This window comes from Lepidochelys olivacea, assembly GCF_965140295.1.
Source record: "Lepidochelys olivacea isolate rLepOli2 genome assembly, chromosome: 1".
NCBI lineage: Eukaryota > Metazoa > Chordata > Testudines > Cheloniidae > Lepidochelys > Lepidochelys olivacea.
This window is the reverse complement of record NC_140411.1, coordinates 158,829,473-158,844,801: the sequence shown is the minus strand read 5'-3', so window position 1 is coordinate 158,844,801 and position 15,329 is coordinate 158,829,473. Positions and strand designations below refer to the sequence as shown.

The 15,329-nt window shown below is 41.3% G+C and overlaps 1 protein-coding gene across 1 annotated transcript in view; it reads left to right on the top strand.

The window, feature by feature from the left end:
• Positions 1–13,770, top strand: part of RRP1B (ribosomal RNA processing 1B) — a 32,848-nt gene extending 19,078 nt beyond the window's left edge. The window contains exons 10-16 of the mRNA XM_084640967.1: positions 250–347; positions 1,086–1,105; positions 1,601–1,729; positions 2,767–3,506; positions 6,558–6,704; positions 8,065–8,131; positions 10,383–13,770. Of these exons, the coding sequence (XP_084497093.1) occupies positions 250–347; positions 1,086–1,105; positions 1,601–1,729; positions 2,767–3,506; positions 6,558–6,704; positions 8,065–8,131; positions 10,383–10,570 (1,389 nt within the window). The 3' untranslated portion in view covers positions 10,571–13,770. The remainder of the gene's footprint in view (positions 1–249; positions 348–1,085; positions 1,106–1,600; positions 1,730–2,766; positions 3,507–6,557; positions 6,705–8,064; positions 8,132–10,382) is intronic.
• Positions 13,771–15,329: the final 1,559 nt, after the last annotated feature.

The following is a 15,329-nucleotide window of genomic DNA, read 5'->3' as shown; positions in this document are numbered from 1 at the left end:
GAAGTTGGTCCAGTAAGATATTACCTCACCCACCTCGTCTCTCCATTGTTATGTAGTCAGATAAAACGCATTCATAAAGCTAGCATGTGCATTCGGGGGCGTGAATCTTGGCAGATCAAGTGTAGTGGAAGGAATTGGAAGTAGTAAAAAGCATATGTTGCTTGAAGTATTCATAACATCAGCTATACTTGGCTGTTCAGTATGATAGCCTAACAAAGATACTGTATTGTGCTTTCTTTCTTTTGGCAGTTTAACTACAAAGCTGTTGCTGACAGACTTTTTGAATTGGCCAGCAGAAAAAATACACCTGCCTTTAACAGAAAACGTCTGTACAAATTGGTCAAAAAGTGAGTTCTCCTGAAACAGCTCTGTATGATGATTTGTCTAAGTAGATTTGACATCCTGTTTCCCCAACCCCCTCTACTGCTAGCGTTCACATAAGAGATTTCCGTCCTTTTAATGAAAGTGTTTCTGCAATGAATTTACTGTCCACTACATTCCTACTTGGCCCAGATATCTTAGAAAGAGGATGCTGCTTACAGTATGTGCTAATATGAGTACAAAATCTTTGTCAGACATGGATATATGTATGGGTCTGAGACAGATTTTGGTTTTGCTTTTGTGATTTTTTTAACATATTCCTAGACACTAGAGTTGGAAGGGACTTGAGTTGTCTTGTCTGTACTTTGTACCAGTTTAGGATTGTTCCCTGTGTTTGCATTGTCAAACGCTTCGTCTTGTATAGCTCTAAGTATTTCAAGTGATCAGGCTTCCACGCCTTCACTTCGCAGATTACTCCACGCTCACTTAAATCATGCAATGTTTTGAACAATACTGTGCTCAAACTGCAGGGGGTGGGTGTCGGCTGTGTTAAATCGCACTCTTGCCAAGACTTCTTCAGTAGTTTGGCTTGGAGTTGCTGGAGTTCTGAGGCAGATCTCTTGGAGAGCTAGCATTTTCTAGCCCTCGGATGTAGTATGCTTTCCTCAAAAGTGGGAAGTGTGCATCATACATGCAGTAACTTGGTGACATTTCAGTCAAATATTGTAACTACAATAAGTCTTTGTATTTTTTAACTTTTTCAGGTTCCAGGACCTAGCAGAAGGTGAGAATTGAGCATCAAAAAAGCACTTTCATTCTGCTAAATTATTCATCCTGTTCTCAATGTAGATTTGCAGTGAATGTTATGTCGTCTTGTGCTGTTTTACATATGTTTGAAGGATATTCGTTTCAGAGGTTATTGCTGTGATGTGGTTTTCTCATTAGGAAGTATAACTTCCTCACTTTCACAAAGGAGGTCAGGTCCCCATATCTAATACCTCACAACTTGGGAAGCATTGTAATTTTATAAGCTGAGGTCTTGCCCGCTTATTCAGATTCTTTATTTCTTCAGTGAGAAACATGGTCAGCTTGATTCAAAATAATGAAGAAACTGCACACTTCGGTGCACATTTCTTTGCAGTGCTTTAAATGTGCTGATAGCCAAGTGGAGTGGGGAATCAGTGTTTGTGCCCCGTGTGCTGTATGTGAACACCGAAACTACTTGGTGGGGGGGAAAAGGGGTATTTTCCGACAGCTCATCAGACTTTTTGCTCGACAGGAATCTTCCCACAAGATGATTTCCCTGAAGATGTTTCTACAGATGAAGATGACGATACATTCAGCAGGGGCAGGCGAAAGAAAAAAGTTGTCAAATCCTTGGAGAAAGCCAAGCTGGAAAAAGAAAAAGGTAGGAGGCAAAGCTAGGGAAGTGAGACTACTCTCACCAGTCTGTAGGTGTGTCTACACTGCAGCAGTGAGTGAGCCTCCCAGTCTGCATAGATAGACTCAGGCTAGCAAGGCTCAAGCTAGCATGCTAAAAATAGATGTGTGGTACACTGAGATTCAGGTTCTCAAGCCTAGTGGGTCCGGTGGGCTTGAGAGACTGAGCCGCAGTGCGCATGCTGCTCTTTTTAGCATGCTAGCTCAAGCCCTGCTAGTACAAGTCTGTCTACCCAGGCCGGGAGGCTTGCTCCCAGCTGCAGGGCAGACATACCTAGTGTGGCTTGGCAGTGTAACAGGAAGAGATCATTTAAGTCCATGATCAGTTGCTTGGGATTCACCGGTTTCTGAGTCTCATTGCAGTGAAGGGTAACGGGTGAAACCGTGACATCATTGAAGTCCATGGGAATTTGGCCACTGATGTCAGTAGGGCTAGGATTCCACCCAATATGCCGCAGATTGGGAAGAAGCTGTGCTTTGCCTTTACTCAATCAAGTACTATTGGTATTTACTGTGAAAGCAAGAACATATCTGTCCTCTTGAAAGAGGAATGCCATTAGAACATTTAGCAATTAGGGGGAATGTCTGGAAGAGAGGAATGGAAATAAGCTATCTAGGAGACATTACAGCTGTTTCTACCATCAGGGTTTGCATTTACATTGCTACAAGCTTAATGTTCCTCAAGAAAATCTCCCAGAGTCAGTTGACACATAAGCTGCCTTTTAATGGGTTTACCAGCAGGAAGGCCTCCAAGAGAGAGCACCTTGATGGGGTGGAGATATTACTACATTAGAACTATTCATGGGCAACTGCTGGCAACCAGGCAGTAACATGAAAAAAGGCAAGAAAAGCATTAATAGGCCTGGAAAAAATGTTATAGACTCTCAGTGGCCCTATGTGCAGTAAAGATTTAGAGATGTAAGGAAAGCAACTTCTCTATTGCAGTTGTCTTTTCATTTTATATTTGGGTTAAATGTTACTGCTTCTGATTTTGCCTCCTTGCAGAGAAGGATGGAAAAGAGGCATCAAGTACGGAGGAAGATGATGCATCAGGACTCCAGAAGAAGAGGAAGAGGCGGAAGAAGAGGGACTGTCAAATTGCAGACTCGGGCACAGCTGATGGGACAAGTGAGGAGGGGGTACCTGATGCATTTGAACCCGAAGAACCCAACAAGGGCAGAGCACCAGAAACTAGTAAAAGAAAAAATAAATCTCTAGACCAAGAAGCAACTGAGACTGGAATTGGAGTAATCAGCAGTGGAGGAGATGGCGACAGCTGTGCACAGGATGCTCTGACGGACGTGATGCAGAATAAAAGGAGACAACTCAAGAAAAAGAATACAAAACTGCAGAAGGTTCATGTAAAACCTGTATCTCAAAATGGACCAGCTAATGCCAGTGCCCTGTGGGATGGCAGTGACTCTGCCACTGTAACTACTACCAAGATGGTAAAAAAGAAACAGAAAATGGGGACTGTCTTACTCAATGGCTTATCTGAACAGGCTGCTCTTCAGTCAGAACAGGAAAGCTTGCAGAATAGCCTTACAGGAGAAGGGGACTTTGAATCCACACTGCCCCAAAAAGTCAAATTGAAGAAAAAACCTAAGTTGGGCAGTTTAGACGGGTTCAGGTTCTCAAACCAGAAACCACCATCCCTGAAAAAGAAGAGGAAGATCAAGGAAGTGATAAACTCTGTGGAAGTGAAGGGATTTCTTGAGGCTGCATGCAAGAAAAGCAAAAAGAGTGTAAGCAGAGGGCTCTAATTCTCTTTTGCCTGTGAGGCTTGTTTGAATTCAGTTTGAGCTGAGTGGTCTATAGGATGGTTTTTTTACATGCATTAAATTCCCCTTGTCAAGGAATAACAATATCAATTGGGAATTAAGGGAGTGGGAGGGTCCTATGTGTATATTTACCCTCTTTCAACACCCAGGAATGTCATGTATCTGAATCTAAGGTCATGACTTTCATTGCTCATAGTGCTTCCATGACTACTTGTGTGAATGAGCCAAATTCTTGGAAGAAGGGCATTGCATCCAATACTGTGCTCAACTTGTTCTTGGCCAGGAGGCCATCTCTGATGCAACAATAATAGTTCCTTGCAACAAATTATGATCATTTTGATTTTTGTCCCTTACACCCTCCCTGGGGGGGGTAAGTGGAGGCAGTCTGAATTTACAAAGCATTTAGAGTCCACAAATATTTTTGCAGGTTATGACTTTGCCAGGATTCCTGCAGTGTTTGTCTGTTTTTGTTTTGTTTTTCTTTTGAAATATTCTGAGTTTTCCTTAATGAAAATTATTGAATATTTACAAGTTATATATTTTCATTTTGTTTCCTGATGTATTTCAGACATTTTAGTCCCAGTTTTTCACCTCACACCATTCATTTTGTCTTTTCCATGGTTCAAAGGAAACTATTCTGGAAACATTTATGCATCATGTTTGTTCCTCTTCCTTAAAAACCAGGTTACTTAAGTACTGTGTATGCCTTGGTTACACACCAATTTAAACAAGTTTTAAAACGTAGACAAATTGGAGGATTGGGCCAAAAGAAATCTGATGAGGTTCAACAAGGACAAGTGCAGAGTCCTGCACTTAGGAAGGAAGAATCCCTTCTACAGACTGCTACAGACTAGGGACCGGGTGGCTAGGCAGCAGTTGTGCAGAAAAGGACCCTAGGGGTTACAGTGGACAAGAAGCTGGATATGAGTCAACAGTGTGCCCTTGTTGCCAAGAAGGCTAACGGCATTTTGAGCTGTACAAGTAGGAGCATTGCCAGCAGATCGAGGGACGTGATCATTCCCCTCTATTTGGCATTGGTGAGACGTCATCTGGAGTACTGTGTCCAGTTTTTTGTCCCATACTACAAGAAGGATGTGGAAAAATTGGAAAGAGTCCAGCGGAGGGCAACAAAAATGATTCAGGGGCTGAAGCACATGACTTATGAGGAGAGGCTGAGGGAACTGGGATTGCTTAGTCTGCAGAAGAGAAGACTGAGCGGGAATTTGATAGCTGCTTTCAACTACCTGAAAGGGGGTTCCAAAGAGGATGGATCTAGACTGTTGTCAGTGGTAGCAGATGACAGAACAAGGAGTAATGGTCTCAAGTTGCAGTGGGGGAGGTTTAGGTTGGATATTAGGAAAACCTTTCTCACGAGGAGGGTGGTGAAGCACTGGAATGGATTACCTAGGGAGGTGGTGGAATCTTCTTCCTTTGAGGTTTTTAAGGTCAGGCTTGAGAAAGCCCTGGCTGGGATGATTTAGTTGAGGATTGGTCCTGCTTTGAGCAGAGGGTTGGACTAGATGACCTCCTGAGGTCCCTTCCAACCCTGATGTGTTTTAGAATAAAAAAAATCTTTAGTTAAACCTGTGCGAATTTGTGTATAGACGAGGCCTAATGGTATGGTCCTTGGAGGGCTAATAACTCATACATATGATACTGTTAGAAAGTTTCCAGAGCTTTTTATACGTAATACTGTGATCATTTTTTTTAAAGGGCTATGTGTTCAGAGAATGAGTGATTCATGATAGTATTGGAAATTGGCATTTCCAAATTGCAAATCTCACATTTCTGCCATTGGAGAGTTTGCAAGATATTGAATCTTTAAACCTGTCTCTGGTGCAGAACTAAATACTGCTTCACTCCTTTATGATGTATAAAGATGGATTCCTCTTTTTTTAAATCTTTTGTTTTAAATTGTGTAATCTCAGGTTCTCACTTCTCTGTCTTTGATGGAGGGGCTTAGCTACACCTGAAGAATGATGTCCCACAAAGCTGTATTCTGAACTGCAAATTGCCCTGCCTCCAGCAGAGAGGAGTTGGAGATGTTTTGATTCTTGGTTTCCCAAGCATGAAAAATTTTGAGAATGGGAAGAAGCAACTCTATACATCATAAAAGAATAGAAAAGGGCAAAACCAGAAATGTTCAGAATTGCTTCCCAGTTTGCCTGTTGAAATTGGGAAGCTAAGACTTCTTCTTGTTTAAAGTGGAGCATAATTTTAATAGTTCTGGTCCCATCGGTGGTCATGAGATTCAGATTGTGTTGAAAAGGGACCCCTCTGATCTCCCCCTCCTTTTATTTATTTATATATATTTTTAAATAGACAAACTGAAAAATGCTAGTTTAGATTATGAGGAGAGGGCAGCCACTCAGTGGCCAGTGCTCTACAAGAGACTTTGGTTTCGTTCCGGGTAGCTTTCTGGGTCCCCAGGCTAAGATGTTAGCATATTCAGTCCCTAGAGAGGAAAGCATGCTTTGTATCTCTCAGTAGCATCCTGTCCACTCCTCTGTCCATCCAGCTAAAGGAGTAGAGTTAAATGGACCCAAAAGCAATCCTTGACCCTAGTGGGGCGGAGGGAAAGGGGAAAGCTTCGGAGCTCCCAGATGGACATAGATGGGAGTAGGGGAACCTTGTGCTCCTGAAAATGATGCCACTATCTGGACCCTGACAGAGCAGGCACGTGTCTTACAAATTCCCTTCACCTTCCAGAACTCCATCAATGCACCTCCTTTTCCCATTCAGCAGTCTTGCTATTCCAGCACGGGCCTTTCTTGAACAGAGATTTCCAATCATGCAAACTTGTGAGGCATTTTTGTAATGGGGGCAAATGTTAACCAGGGGGCTATCAGGTGACTGCAAACTAACATTCATTCATGACGAGTTACCATTGTTTAGCTGTGGCCACCACTGGCAAATGGCTAGCATTAACCCTAGCATCCTCTATTTCTCAGTTAGCTGCTGCTCTTTTTCTCACACTGAGTAAACTTTTTTGTTTTATTTTTCCCCTCCTCTTAGGAGATTGGTGGCACTCTCGCTCCATTAAAGAAAAAGAAGGCAAAGACAGGGAATGACTTCATGAAATTTGAAAAAACAACTTTACCAAAGCCAGTGTTCTTCAGGAAAGCCAAAGGCAGCCTCTCTTCAACCAGAGCCTCCATGCAGGTAAAATGACCCTGATTAGGTCTGCCAAAATTGGGGGGTTGCCTTAAGTATGGCTCATGGAACTCCAAGATGTGGCTCACAGCCACCTGCATCTACAAAAACAGAGGGCAGCTTGCCCAGATGTGGGTCCCAGCCTGTGATACTCCATCTGGATCACACCAGTGTCTCAATCTAGTTTTGCTGGGACCTATCGTCTCCATGGGCAACATCTGTGACTGTGGAAGGGCAGCTGTTGTCTGCTCCATCCTGTGCAAACTAGATGCAGCCCTGAGGCTCCTGGCAAATTCTCAGCACTGTTCATACTTGGTAAAAGTTTGGGAACCCTAACCTCGATGAAAACTGGCCTGGAGCTCCTCAGCAGATAGAGTTGTGATTGCCGTGGGGTTTTTAATTGTCCATTCAAAAAGTTTTATACACGCGTGCACACACACACACTTTTTACACACACAAGCAAAGCTGTCAGTGTGAGCAGTTTAAACTCTTCAAAAGTAATTTTATTTAACTTGTTGCTTGTACATGGCTGGATTATCTGCCATCTGAGTTGATCACAATGATCATCCCCACAGTTGCAACATCTTCTGTCTGGGTTGCTCTTGCGGGCGGTTGTCTTCCTCTTCAGGGAGTAAGGTGGAAAGTGAAGCCTCTGTCTATGTCTAACCAAGCTCTGCCACCACTTCAGTCTCCCCTAATAAACTGCACTAATCTTCTCAACACCTGTAAAATAGGCAGTTTTAAAATAATAATAAAAATATTACCTAACAAACCACTTGAGTAGTGTAAACTGATTCAGGCATATTTTCTAAGGCTGACAAACTGGGATGGTGACATCTTTAATTGTTTAAAAGAAATCCCTCTTGTGGAAAGAACAGTTTTGAGTGTTTACATTATTTTGAGAATAATAAAAGAACAAATAATTACAGATGGGCTCTAAGCTTTGCAGTTCTTTCTTTTAATGGAGGCTTGTAACAGAAGAGGCCTTCTGAAACAGCCTACTTGTTTCCATATAAGCCTCTTAAACTTTCTCTCACTCTTTCTAAACCCTGTTCAAATTATGCTTTGTAACACCCTCATAACTCAGTGGGCTAAGAGTGCTGTGAGGCCAGTGTACTTAACACCTGGGAGGAAAGACAATCTTCTCAATTGTTGGCAGGCTATCTAGTCAGCTTTAAGAAATATCATTCGTTCTTGTCCATTACGATGGTAGCTGCTAAGCAAACACTGCTGTGCCTAGGCCTTTAAGGTGGGGAGGGTATCTACAACAGGGGAAGAAACTGGGACTCCTCAAGAGTTTCAGCAGGGAAACGGAACGTAATGTTGCCTCAAATCAACCTTTATTTGCCATCTTCTTTCTATTCTGTAGTTAAACATGCTGCAGTGTTCCAGCTCCAAAAAAGTCACCTTTGGATTGAATAAGAACATGACTGCAGGTGAGTTTAATGTGTCTGCATACCTTCACCAGGTCTTTTGAGGTGCAGTGGGGCAAGGATGAAAGCGGGGGAGGTGAGATCTACACAAACAGTATGTAGAGGTGGATGTGGAACCTGTCGGATGCTGCTTCTGGAGTTTGTCTTTTTGTCACAATTTTGGTATTGTTTTTGATGCTGTATATGATCTCATAAATTAAGGAAATATATACACGAACCTATTATAAGATGGGTGGACAACTGGTTGGAAAACCATTCTTAAAGAATAGTTATCAATGGTTCACAGTCAAGCTGGACGGGCATATCAAGTGGGGTCCCGCATGGATCTGTCCTGTGTCCGGTTCTATTCAATATCCTTATAAATTATTTGGATAATAGCATAGAGAGCACACGTATAAAGTTTGCAGACTGGGAGAAGTTGCAAGTGCTTTGGAGGGCAGGGTTAGAATTCAAATTGATAAACTTGAGAAGAAGGATGAAATTCAAAAAGGATCAAATGCAAAGTACTCCACTTAGGGAGGAGTAATCAATTGCACAAATACAAAATGGGAAATTGCTTAGGAGAGAGTATTGCAGAAAGGGATCTGGGGGTTATATTGGATCACAAACTAAATATAGGTCATCACTGTAACACTGTTGCAGAAAAAATAAAGATCATTCTGGGATGTATTAGCAGGAGTGTTGTAAGCAAGACATGACAAGTAATTCTTCTACTCTACTCAGCACTGAGAAGACCTCAACTGGAGTACTGTGTCCAGTTTTGGACTCCACAGTTCAGGAAAGATGTGGACAAATTGGAGAAAGTCCAGAGAAGAGCAACAAAAAATGATGAAAGGTCTAGAAAACATGAGCTATGAGGAAAGATTGAAAAAATTGGGTCTGTTTAGTTTGGAGTAGAGAAGACGGGGGGATATGATAAGTGTTCAAGTTCATAAAAGGTTGTTTTAAAGAGAAGGGTGATAAATTGTTCTCCTGATCCACTGAGGTCAGGACAAGAAGTAATGGGCTTACATTGCAGCAGGAGAGATTTAGGTTAAACATTAGGAACCATTTCTTAACAGTAAGGGTAGTTTAAGCACTGGAACAAATTACCTAGGGAGGTTGTGAAATCTGTCAAACCTGTTCTTAAAAACCTCCAATGACGAACACCTGTCAGGGATGGTCTAGGTAATACTTAATCCCCTGCATTGAGGAAGGATTGGACTAGATGACCTACTGAAGTCCTGTCCAGTCTTAGTTTCTGTGATTCTGTGAAACTCCTCTTCAAATTCCCCACTGCTTCATTCTGCCTCCCAGCAGAAACATCTGTGAAACACTGATGGCCCATGCTCCATGGGATGGGAATCACCATTGTTACGGCAAAATTGCAGTTTTACTTTGGCTGCCTCTGCTGACTATGATATTAACAAATAAGTATCCCCACACACAGACTGTTACATGTCCATGCTTTTCTTGGGGACATATTGATGAGTATAAAATTGAAATTGATTTCTAATGTAATGAGGCAAGGTATCCATTTTCTTACCTTTTCGTCCCTCTCTAAGATGCAGATCACATCTTATTTCAGCACTGGAGTAACAGACTGTATATTTTCCCGTGGGTGTGTGTGTGTGTGTTTTTGTGCTCATAAACCATCTTTGTGAGGAGAATTAAGATGCTTAAACCCTGCTGCCAGCAATGGTCATCAAACGCTAGGACCATGGGATTTAAACAGTATGAATAGTGACCTTGTTCCTTTCCTTCCTTTCAATGGGAAGATGTAAATTTTGTTAGGAAACCTAAATCAAGGGCTTTGTCTGAATTGCCTCTTTACAAAGAGAGTGTTTTTGGGTACCTTGCCTCTCACTTACGATCATGGAATAACTGGCAGCTGCAGGAATAGGAGGGAAGTATTTAGCTGGCTTTTAACACGATAGAGGATCTGGTAACAAGGAGAGCTGCACCACATGGCCAGCCAGTTCTCTCTGGGTACCACCAGTCAGTCCGTGGGTTACAGCTGGAGGTGGTAGCACAACCTAAAGAGAGAGTGATAAGGCACCATCAGGAGCTGGATATTTAGGCTGACCTCTTCCGTACCCCCTCCCCGCAAATCTTTAGGTTTTTGATTTTTGCTAACAGCCTGGATCTCGTGCATTAATGGCAGATTTCCTTGATACCCATTTGGGTGCCAGAGCAATCAGGGAACTAGGGAGCTGCCTAAATCTCTCAATGTCTGGCTCTCTAATAGCTTTGTCCTTTAACTTTTATTTGACAGAATTTAAAAAGACAGACAAAAGTATCTTAGTGAGCCCAGAAGGAGCCTCCCGGGTGGCTTTCAACCCTGAACAAAAGCCTCCCCATGGGGTGCTGAAGTCACCTGGTACACCCACAGGAGAGCCCCAGATGAAGAAATCATTTGTAACACCAGCTAAGAAGAGACCAACTGCTATGGACTTCTTTTAAGCCAACTTGGAGTGGCCTACTTTTGTACATGACATTTCAGGAAACTAGAACTTTCTCTGGAGGTATTTTGGACTTCTCTATTTTTTTAAATTGCTCTGAAGTGTATATAAAAGGTTCTGATTATGACCTGGGATACGGCTGATTTTACCACATTTTCAGCTGTACCTTGTTTAGTATCTTGTTCCACCTGTTACAGAAAAGGGATTAAAATGAAACTCTGCCCAGGTTTCCAAAAGGTGTGGTCTCTCCCCATGACATTCTCAAGAGATTTGCTAGTTAAAGAATGTTAGGGTCAATACTTCGAGACTGATTTAAGAAAACTTGCTCTTCAAGCTGCTTGACTGTCTTCAGCAGGTCAGGATGTTAAAGAGAAAATGTGGATGTTTAAACCTACTAGTCAGCTGTCAGTGTATTTACAGATTTGCTCCTGACTATTGCCTCGTATGTCATTCTGATCACTGGCATTCTGGTTTAGCCTTTTTCTACTAATGAGCTGTTTAATCGACTTCTGACGATTGAAACCTAGTGTCTCTGTTTTAATGGACCACTTCACTTTCAGTAGCCTTCCTCATGGCAGCAAAACTTTTTTCCATGGATTAGAAATAAAGTAGCTGTTCAGATGATCATTTCATCTACAAACCCCTGACATTGATTGGCCAGTCAGCTGCTTATATGCAAACCACCTGAATATCTGTAAAACAAGTGCCAAATATGACTTGTACTTCACTATCACTTGTGGTGGCAGAGTTGGCTTTTCCACATTCTTCCTTCTACCTACTACAACTGCAATAATGCTATCATATTTGAGAAGTCTCTTGTATTTTAATGTTCAGTTCTGTCTTCTTTCCCAAAGAGATTGCAAAAGTTTCAAAACAATCTTTGTTTCCTCCTCTATCAATTGGCGTCACTACATTTTGAGCAGAGGTCAGACTTTCATTCACTGAATGAAGTTATACCATATTAAAGCAAGTGAGATCAGAATAGTGCATCTTTGTTTAGAATACGCATCTCTCTGAAAACCTTGGTGCCTTTAAATACAAGGTAGAGCTTTATAGCCCAAGCAGCTCATAGCTTTTTCTTTAAGGTAGAACCAGAAGCATTATTTCTACAGGATTTTTTTTTTTTGGTATGTTTTATTCTGCATGGAATATTCAGGTATTCTATGATTATCCTATGATTTGACTTTTGTTTTAATTTTGTTTCTTACTCTTATGACTTCAGTCAAGAATGAGAGAAACTTCTGTAACAGACCATTAATTTATTCTGACAAATTATGATGGGGCGGGGGGAACTATTCTATAATCTGGTGCAGTAGGTCTTTTCTGAAAGACCTGCTTATAGAAAAAGATTTGAACCAGACCTTTGCTTTGGACTTCAGTCTTAAAGCACAGTGGAGTGTCAGGACACAACTATTCATTTAATTTCCCTCTGTTACTTCTGGGAATCCATAGGCACAGAAAGCCTATATCATTATCTTGTCATATCAAAACTCAGATGTTTACTTCAGCCAATGGAGTAAATATGTAACATCTATCTAGAAAGATAGATAGATCCATATCTTTTGACCAGTATTTGGTACCTGCTGTCCTCTGCCAAATAGTTCCAACAGCTACTAGAATGAAACTGTACCTTCTGAGAAACCAGTTCATTTACAATTTTTCCAAAATATTGTATAATTGTAAATTGATGGTGCTCAGTGTTAAATGGCTCTTGCTATTACGCTAAATTAATGCCAGTCCATGGCTTGTGGTACTGACATGAGAGTTTTAGAAAATCATTTAGTCCTGCTGTTTGAATATTACTACTCAGTCAAAATGAAGGACTGAATTTCAGTGTATTTTTTGTTATTGATCTGGCTGCTCAATAAAGAACTAAGGAGCATACATCTGACAACAATATTAATATTTGCTGTTTGGTACATTATTAATTTATAAATATGAGAAATTCTCATTGTATCAAAGAAAATGACTTATTCTGAGAAGACAGTGGTGAGTAGGAGTTAACAAGGACTAATCAATAATATGTTGTGCTGTTTACCTTGTACTGTGGGTAAGAAGTCTCTTGTGGAATATGCATAATAGCATTTGTATGTGCATGGACTTCAATGCATTATGTTTGAGATTCAGTATTCCTCCAAGGATGCAGATGCAACACAATCAGTGGGTTGAACCTGGTGTATGTAGAGACACCGGTGATCAGAAGTTCAAACAAAATGTTGATTTTTTTTTTTTTTTTTAAATCTTTCTGCAAGCATCTTTAAATTATCTCATCCCTCTTTACTGGTTCTGGATCCTGTGACCCAGTGCTTGTCCAAATGTACTACTGCCCACAGATGCTAAATGGTGTGGGTAAAAATGGCGGTCACCGTTTAATGAATATTGTAGTGATATGATTGTTCATTGGGGTTCATGGATTTATGCATACTGTGTCTGTACCATTATATTGGTGGAATGTCTTGTAAATATGCATGTGTAGTATGTATTTCATTTTCTTCAGTGGTGCCTGGAATTTCATTAAGGACAAGCTTTTAAGAAAACCCAAAAAACTGTCATTGCAATTTCTAGATTAAATTGATTAAATTACCCAGAACATTTCAGTAATGGAAATTCCAGTAAACATTTGAAGATAAATAAAAGGAGAAATTAATGCAACATCTGGGATACCCACTGTACAAACACAATTGTAGTACAAAGAAATGGATTTTTTTTAAAAGTGGGTTCTAATCAGGTTAATATCACTTAATAATTTTATTCCAAATCTGCAGCTGCCAACCATATTCAGCATTGAAATAAACAGAAGGGTGGAGTTAATGAGGTTAGGATTAAAAAGACAATATTTCGTAATGGGGATCTCTCTCCATTTTTTTATAAATCTGGTCAACTTTGTACTTGTCAAATTTTTCTGATGGTTTGTAATTCTTTATAGTTTTAGATGAACTCAAAAGCACAGAACGAATCCTCGAGGAAAACCTGTTTAAAATTGTATTTAAAATATCTGTCTGTAAAAGCTGTTATTTTTTATCAAAGCTTAAAGCTTTGTGCACTCTCGTTCCTTTTATTCTCTTGTTTCCTGAACATAACTTTTATTGCAGGCAGGAAATATGTTTGTTGCATTACTTTGTGTACATCTGCAACTGCACTGTTAATATAAATATGGATGGTTAAACATTGGATCTTTTAGTCAAGTCCAATAAAATTGTCTTTTCTGTGGATTTTGTATCTTGCAGTGATTTCTTTTTTAGTTTTTTTTTTTTTTTTTTTGGTCTGTTTCCTTTTTTTTTTTTGGTAATACCCAGAACTGAGGAGGTATCGTGCATATTGGAAGTAAAGAGGTTAGTGGCTGAACATGTGTGTCCACATGGCCATTGTAATAGGAACCACTGAGTAGATGTCAACCGAAGAATAAAGACTCCTTAAAAGAAACAAAATAAGATAAATACCATAACTACTTGGCAATTTAGCCCTGGTCTACACTACGAGGTTAGGTTGAATTTAGCTGCATTAGGTCGACTTTATAAGCGATGCGGCTAAACAACCAATCCCGTTCCATCGACCTAAAGGGTTGTTAAAATCGACTGCTGTACTCCTCCACCATCACAAGGGGAGTAGCGCTAAAATTGACCACCTTAAGTCGAATTTGGGGTAGTGCACATGCAGCATTGTGCAATTCGACAGTATTGGCCTCTGGGAGCTATCCTAGAGTACTCCAATGTGACCACTCTGGACAGCACTTTCAATTCCAATGCACTAGCCAGGTACACTGGAAAAGCCCTGGGAACTTTTTGAATTTTTTGAATTTCATTTCCTGTTTGGTCAGCATGGCAAGCTCAGCAGCACAGGTGACCAGGCAGCTCCAGCATGGAGCCAACGGGAGACACTGGATCTGATTGCTATATGGGGAGAAGAATCTGTGCAGGCAGAACTCTGATCAAAAAGAAGAAATGCTAATATGTATGCCAAAATCACACAGGGCATGGTGGAGAGAAGCTACACCAGGGACACACAGCAGTGCCGCATCAAAGTCAAGGAGCTCAGGCAAGCCTACCAAAAGACAAAGGAGGCAAATGGTTGCTCTGGGTCAGAGCCCCATACATGCCGCTTTTATGATCAACTGCATGCCATTCTAGGGGGGGGATCCTACCACTACCCCACCACTGTCCATGGACACCTGCAAGTGGGGAGTCTCGCGCAACACGAAGGAGGATTTTGTGGATGATGAGGAGGAGGATGCGCAGCAGGCAAGTGGAGATTCCATTCTCCCCAGCAGCCAGGACCTTTTCATCACTCTGGAGCCAATACCCTCCCACGGCGGGTTCCCGGACCCTGAAGGCAGAGAAGGCACCTCTGGTGAGTGCACATTTGTAACTACACTACAGGGGTTAAAAACAATAGTGTTTAATGTTTGATTTGCCCTGAAGAATTGGGATGCATTAGTGGCCAGTACAGCTACTGGAAAAGTCTGTTAACGTGTTTGGGGATGGAGCGGGAATCCTCCAGGGACATCTCTGTGAAGCTCTCCTGGAGGTACTCTGAAAACCTTTGCAGAAGGTTTCTGGGGAGGGCTGCCTTATTTCGTCCTCCATGGTAGGACATTTTACCACACCAAGCCAGTAGCAAGTAGTCCAGAATCATTGCAGCACAAAGCATGGCAGCGAATGGTCCTGGGTTTTGGTTGCATTCAAGCAACATTCAGTCTTTATCTTTCTGTGTCTGCCTCAGGAGAGTGATATCATTCATAGTCACCTGATTGAAACGGGAAT